This window comes from Choloepus didactylus, chromosome 1 (assembly GCF_015220235.1).
Source record: "Choloepus didactylus isolate mChoDid1 chromosome 1, mChoDid1.pri, whole genome shotgun sequence".
Taxonomy (NCBI): Eukaryota; Metazoa; Chordata; class Mammalia; order Pilosa; family Megalonychidae; genus Choloepus; species Choloepus didactylus.
In genome coordinates this window covers 113,500,439-113,507,788 of record NC_051307.1, presented here as the reverse complement: position 1 = coordinate 113,507,788, position 7,350 = coordinate 113,500,439, and the positions used below count along the sequence as shown (strand labels likewise).

The following is a 7,350-nucleotide window of genomic DNA, read 5'->3' as shown; positions in this document are numbered from 1 at the left end:
ACCATCATATAGTTCTGCATTCATCACCCCAATCTATTTTTTGAACATTTTCCTTATACCAGATAAAGTAAAAATAAGAATAAAAAATAAAAGTAAAAAAGAACACCCAAATCATCCCCCCCTATTTTTCATTTGGTTTTTGTCCCCATTTTTCTACTCATCCATCCATACAAAAGATAAAGAGAGTGTGATCCACAAGGCTTTCACAATCACACTGTCACCCCTTGTAAGCTACATTGTTATACAATCATCTTCAAGAGTCCAGATTACTGGGTTGGAGTTTGACAGTTTCAGGTATTTACCTCTTCTGCTTCAGTTTTGAGCAGCTTTCCTGATGTAGAGGGTGAAAAGGATGAGCAGGCCATTCAGGTAGCAGAGAATTCTGCGAGAGCTGGATGTTCTGGGAAGAAAAAAACAAAACAGTTTTTGGAAGCTCTGGGATATTTTAACAAATGTGAACTATCCTCCTTTCTATGCATGTTACTAAAGGCAAAAATCATAAAGGAAAAGATTGATATATTAACATAAATTTTTTAAACTTATATATGTCAGTAGTCACAAATATGCAGACATAGAAACTCAAGATATTATAATGAATGCTAAACTATGATTTAATCTATATGAATGTTAATAACGTCAGAAATAATTGAAATGTCAGTCAATAGGAGATTGCTTAAATAAATTATGAAATATCCCTACAGTGGAATTCAAAGGTTTCTTTTTCTTGAAATTTAAGAGAGTAAATATTTTAGGCTCATGGGCTATAAATTCTCTTTTGCAACTACTCAACTCTGGTTTTCACACAAAAACAGCCATAGATGATAAAGAAACAAATAAGTGTGACTGAGTTCCAATAAAATTTTATAAAAATAGGCAGGTGGCCCACAGGTTGTTGTTTCCCTATCTCTGTTCTGAGCAATAATTTTAAAAATTAGGTAAATCTATTCATAATGCAGAGAACTGTCTAAATTATATTAAGTGAAAAATATCTACCAAAGTGTAAACCATGGGTGAGGTAGTTTTTGAGGGAGAGTTTCATTTCCTATTTTATACTTTCCTCTCTTTTGTTTTCAGTTTTTAGAAATAAATGTATCCTTCTCCTTTGCCCATTTTATTGATTATTTTATATTTTTAAAATTATTAAAGTAATACATGCTCATTGTTTAAAATCTAGAAAATAGTAATAAAAATGGGGGTGGGGAAGGGTATAAACTGATAACATTGCTTATCATTGGGGTTTTGGATTATCAGAGATAATTCTGTAGTTGTTTAAATATTGCTTACACTAACCAGGTGTTACTTTCATAAACAGGAAATAAAGATATTTTCAAAATATATTTTAAATAAAGATATTTAAAATACCAAGCATAAAATTCAAATGCAAATGGCAAAGTTAGAGTAATACTTGTAAACAATGGGACAAAGATTGCTGTAATAGCCTTACTTTATCTTTCTAGAAGGCATTTTCCAATAGGTAACAAAAAACCTTGAAACTGCATATGTCCTTTGATTCAACAGTTTTACTTCTTGGAAATAAAGATATCTATAAAGATTTAGTTGCAAGGATGTTAGCTGCAAGGATGTTCACTGAAGTGTTGTTCAAAGCAGAGAAAAATTGGAAATAATCTGAACTTACATTAGAAATTGATTAAGTATATATAGTACATGTCTTAGTTTCCCAGTCTAGTAAGACAAACAGGACAGCAGGAATTTATTGGCTTAACAGCAGGCATTTATTGGCTCACTGTTTCAGAGGCTGGAAGACTTGCTTCTCCTGGGGCCAAGAGGGTTCTGGCTGACTGGGTAATCCTTGTGTTCCTCGGCTTTCCCATCACACTTGGAAGAATTAGAAACTATGCAAGCACCTTCCCTATGTAGAACATAATAGAGCTCATTAATTTGTAGACATTATTGTCATATAGCAGATATATGAGATCCTTCCTATTCCAAAACAGTTTCAAGGGTTCTGAAGAAGGAATACAGAGCAAGAATGTTAGACTCAGTTCAGTGTTTCTTCCTGGGCTGTGTAACAGCCCCAAAACATGGTGCTGGCACCGACCCAGATCAGTGGGAAACCCATGACTTGTCCCAAAGTGACCCAAGGTGGGCTGGTGCCATTTTATACCACCAGTTGATTAAATGTTCACATTGCTTATGCATATTGATTTCTCGCAAGAGCCATATTGAATGAACAAAGAGGAGATTTTGTTAAGTGATAATGAAATAACAGTGAAGACTTGCAAAATTCACAGAGCATCTAGCACTTCATCTCTGCCCGCCCCCGACCACAACGTTAATATTATAGCAAACCTATTGGCGTGTTATAAAGGCACCAGATATGACCAAATATACTTTCATTTGCTTCTTTATAAATTTAGAACATATTATTGAAATGGTTAGCAGATCTCTTACTATTCTAATGGCAAATGGATGTATGAACTCTGACTGATCATATTTCTATGGTTGAAACACTCTAGAGTCCAGATATTTACTTATCCTGGAATGCAGTAGTGCATGCCTAAGTGTTATATTTTTGGAACTTCAGTAAACAGAGGATGGTACTTATAATTAGTCTTTGCACATACACATATCTACACAAAATTGTCTATATAAAATTTGCTTTTCATAATTGCTAATGCCATATATTTTGCAGCATGACATAAAATAATTCTAGATGTACATAAATTTTGGGATCCTTTCTCCCAAAACCTTAGTATGACAATACTCTGAATTAGTTTCCTAGCTTGTATTAATGACAGTTTCAAAATTAAATCACAGGAAAGCTTTGTTTTCTACAACTCTGAGTTAATAAAGGACAAAGACCACAAAGGACAAGATCAGTAACATTTTGAAATGAGTGCTGTGATTCCATTATCTTAGTGTTGACAGAGCTGGTGAAAAAAGGAATGAGGGTTCATGCAGCATCACATGGTTGTGGTGCAACATTACAAGAATGGAAGATGAGCGTCCCAGTGAGGCAAAATCAAGTATTGCAGGTACATAGGAAATTCTTGATGATTGGATTTTATAAAGGAGTTTTAAGAAGGGCACTCATTTTTAAAGATCTGGATATAGAATCAACCACTGAGCACCTACTGTGGGCTAGGTAAGCTTACATACAGGTTATTTAAAGGTTTGCTTTCAGGTTGGCATACCTGAAATGGTGGTTTAGAGGGGAAACTGTAAGCACTGATTGTTTTGATATGTTTTGCCCACAAGGATTAGAGTACCAGACAATAACCTTGAGTTGTTGTTGTTTAATCTGTTATCTGTAATATTAACATAGGCTGAGCCAAGATTTTAGAAAAAACATATTAGGTTGCAGAAAAGAAAAATTAATGCAAAGAGACCTCTGATGTTTTATTTTTTGTGGATTCTGCTGGGTCTCTGCTATATTTTTCCTTTAACATATTTTCTTTTAGTTTTTCTAGTTGTGAAGAATGGAAGAAAACAAGCTTCCATACGATGCCTTGCCTCAAAGGACACAATGTCATTATTACTGAGAATGTGCAGTCCCCAGCATTGTTCTCTTGGGCTGCTAAATAAGTTTCCTTTCTCAATTATCCTTTCTTCCAGCAATTCAATATTTAAGGCCAATCATCTTCATGCCTTATTACATTTTTTACTGATTAAAATTTATGAAAGGCTTAAGTGTGCACTTTTATCTGAGTTGACATGTGATCAGTCCTGACACATCAGATGTACTGTGGAGAAGTTCATTTCATTTGAAGTTCATTTCAATGGTTTATTATTGAATAGAAGCAATGAGTCCAATGACACATGAAGGAACAAGTTGACCTGAAATGAATGATCTGTTTTTTTTAAAAATCTCTCCAAATTATCTAATGGGGAAAAATTCTTACTTTTAAAGCAAAACTATCCAAGACTCAAGCTGTCTTCTTTGTGCTATCAGATTTAAGGTTGCCCTGCATTCTGGTGTGGTCGTGGTGGCAGGAAACAGTCACAGCATTTCTAGCTTCCTCTCAGAGCACTGTGCATCAAGCCATGGTGTGGGATTCATTAACACTGCAGAACTGTTTCCTTTTGGATAAATTCTGAACTAGTAGGACAGATATTTTACTCTTTTCCATCCCAGATAGGCATCTTTATTTCTAGAATATATTCTCCTACATTCACGGAGATAGCCTTGATGAGCAATATTGATATATAAAGTCAAATTTAAGTTACTGTATATTAATTCACATATATTTACATGTTAAATTTAAATGGATTACTGTGTCTTATAAATTCACATATATTATCTCCTCAACATTTAATTATTCAGGACCAACTTATCACAATGTTTTAGAGGTTGTCAACTCTATTAGTCTGATATAAAAACAGAAAGTGGAAGTAGCAATGTTTTTGGTACTTGATATGCACTACATTGAGAGTTGTAAATATGGGACAACAGTTAACCTAGGTGCACTGTGCTAGGTTTGTTACATGCATCATCTTAGGGGTCAACAAACTTTTTCTTAAATGTCAAGTAGTAAATATTTTAGGTTTAAGGGACCACATGATCTTTGTTGCAACTACTCAACTCTGCCTTTATAGACTGAATGCAGCCATAAAGGGATGAGTTTGGCTGTGTTCCAATAAAACTTCATTTATGGTCACTAAAATTTGAATGTCATATAATTTGCATGTCATAAAATATTATTCTTAATTTTTTTTAAACATTTAAGAGGGCTTAGCTCACAGGCAATGCAAAGACAGATGACAGCCTGGATTTGGCCTGCAGGCCATAGATTGCTAACCCCTGCATTATCTCATTGGGTCAGTGGGAGTTTCTTAAATGATGAAATATACTGTTATTTCATATTTACTTGGATAAAGTGAATAGACCTGGGTTTTCTCACTAGCTTTGTTTCCCACCTCACTCTCCATCACTTTCTGTCACCCTACTGGCACCGTGACTGATGGGGCTTTATTTCAATTTTTCATACGTTTAATAGCCCCTGTATGTCTAGATTCTAGACCTACCAATTTCAGAACTATCAGTTAAAAGGACATGCAGCCATCTCACAGGTTTGAGCAGTAGCGTGACATGACCAGATATGGGCGTTTTTAAAGATAAAGCTGTTTTCAGTCTGGCGAAGAAGCAGAACGACAAGCTGTTGTAGTAATCCAGGGAAGAGAAAACTTTTTCTCAATATCCAGACCTGGGTTCCAGAGGTCTGTTTTCCTCCACGCGGGTTCCTACCGCCACTCTGCTCCCAGCCACACCCCTGGTCCCGCCCCTGACAGTTCCCTCCAACCTTCCTCCTCCTTCTCCCGCTTCCTCCGTCCAACTCTCCCGCCCACCCCGGTAAGTCCCGCCTCCTTCAGCTCTGCAACCCAACTCCTACTCTCTTTCCGTCTCTTTCCTCTCGCCCCGCCCCCCAGGGCTGCCTTCGATTGGCTCAACTAGCAGAGCTACGACAGGGACGTAGCATAGCCTCGTTCTGATTGGCCAGAGGATAGGCTGGCCCTCTCGCGATTGGGTGATAAGAAGAGGCAGCAAGTGTAGTTGTGCTTCGGGGTGTGTGGATACCGCTTTGTTGCCTGAGGGGGTGGCTGTGGAAGTTAAGGAGGCTGGGGGATAGTGCCTCGCTTGGACCTGCAGTCGCGGCCTTTGCAGTCAATTCGTCTGGTAGCCTTTAGCGTAGGATCCGCGCCGACAACAACCATGAGCGGCGGCGTGTACGGGGGAGGTGAGTGAGTGCGGCCGGACGAGAGAGCGCGCCTTTTTGGCGTGTGGGGTTTGTAACTTGCGCCCCCGGCCCTCCTCCCCCAGCAGCCCCCTCTGGTCTCCCCCTCTCGGGACCCCGGCTTCCCCGCCCCATCCCCGCCCCTTGCCCGTCCGGGCTCAGCGAGCGCCCCCGACGCCCCCTTTCTGACTCGGTCCCCATAGGAGCGGGGTTTGGGGGCGAGCGCCGGCCTCGGGGCTGGCCCGCCAAGCTCCGGCTTAAGTGACCCATCCTGGGTCATATCTCTTCGAGGGTCTCCATAACTTGGCCGTGTCGGCGTGTGTGTATGTAGGTCCCAGTAGTTTGAAAGCGTGGACCGAAGGTTTTCTCAGTGCCCCACGGAATGTACGGCGAATCGCGAGGGGTAGAAACGAGGGAGAAGTGGCGGCCACTCAGGACGCAGCCTTCTCTCAGTCTGCGCGGAGACCTGGCGCTGCCTCACATCTTCGAGTTTGGGATTAATTTAGGAACACGTGTAACTTAAGGGTGCCCAGAGAGTTTGCCAGGGGTTCTAGACGTCTGTTCGCTCATTTTCTTAGGTAGTCCTTGGTGGAGTGGAAAGATTACCATGGGCCTGGGATTTACAGAGACCCTAGGCTGTAGTGTCAACCTCACCATTCATTTAGCGCTTTGGCCTTGGGCAAGTTAAATAACTTCTCCCAACGTCGGGCTCCTTATTTGTGGAATGATGATAGTTACCCGATGGGCTTAAATGAGGTAAAATATATCCTTGCCGCTCAAAGTGTGGTTTGTAGACCAGCAGCCAGCATCACCTGGGAGCTACTTAGAAATGTAGAATCTCAGGTCCCACGCTAAATCTTCTGAATCAGAGCCTGTGTTTTTAGAAGAGCGCCGGTTGATTTGAAGCTCTGTCTGCGATTCATGTTTTGCGTTGCCTTTGATGAGTTAGGGAACAAGGAGACAAATCTCAAGTCTTGCTGTTATTGTTCCTAGTCAGGATGCTGTTTCTGAAAAGGATGGAATTTTATAAGTAGGGGATAACAGAAAAAATGTTTTCACAGTTCTTAGTAGTTTGGAATGTAGTTCCAGAATCTCTTCTGAGGAGGTATATGGACCCTTGCTCTTGCCGAATTTATGTGCTTGGTTTTGATTTCTGAATGTGGAAGTCAGGAGTTCGGAGAAGGCATAGTGGATCTTCATGATTTACCTCTTCCCAGCCTGAAGGTGCAGTCTTGACAGAAACACAGGGTCTATGTGCTCATTGCCTCATGGAGATTATTGTGATTTAGGCTATTTTGGTAGATTTCCCTGTGAAGCCATGTGGCCCTGGGCATTTATTTGTGGGAAGATTTTTGATGACTGATTGGATCTCTTTGCTTGTGATGGGTTGGTTGAGGTCTTCTATTTCTTCTCTGGTCAGTCTAGGTTGTTCATATGTTTCCAGGAAATTGTCCATTTCTTCTACATTATCCAGTTTGTTGCCATACAGTTGTTCATAATATCCTCTTATAATTTTTTTAATTTCTTCAGGATCTGCAGTTATGTCACCTTTTTCATTCATTATTTTGTTTATATGGGTCTTCTCTCTTTTTGATTTTGTCAGTCTAGCTAAGGGCTTGTCAATCTTGTTGATCTTCTCAAAGAACCAACTTTTGGT

General features: G+C 39.8%; 1 protein-coding gene across 1 annotated transcript in view; it reads left to right on the top strand.

Moving 5' to 3' along the window:
• The first annotated feature begins 5,512 nt into the window (after positions 1 to 5,512).
• ACTL6A (actin like 6A) overlaps positions 5,513 to 7,350 on the top strand; it is a 39,996-nt gene continuing 38,158 nt past the window's right edge. The window contains exon 1 of the mRNA XM_037840062.1: positions 5,513 to 5,696. Within this exon, the coding sequence (XP_037695990.1) occupies positions 5,672 to 5,696 (25 nt within the window). The 5' untranslated portion in view covers positions 5,513 to 5,671. The remainder of the gene's footprint in view (positions 5,697 to 7,350) is intronic.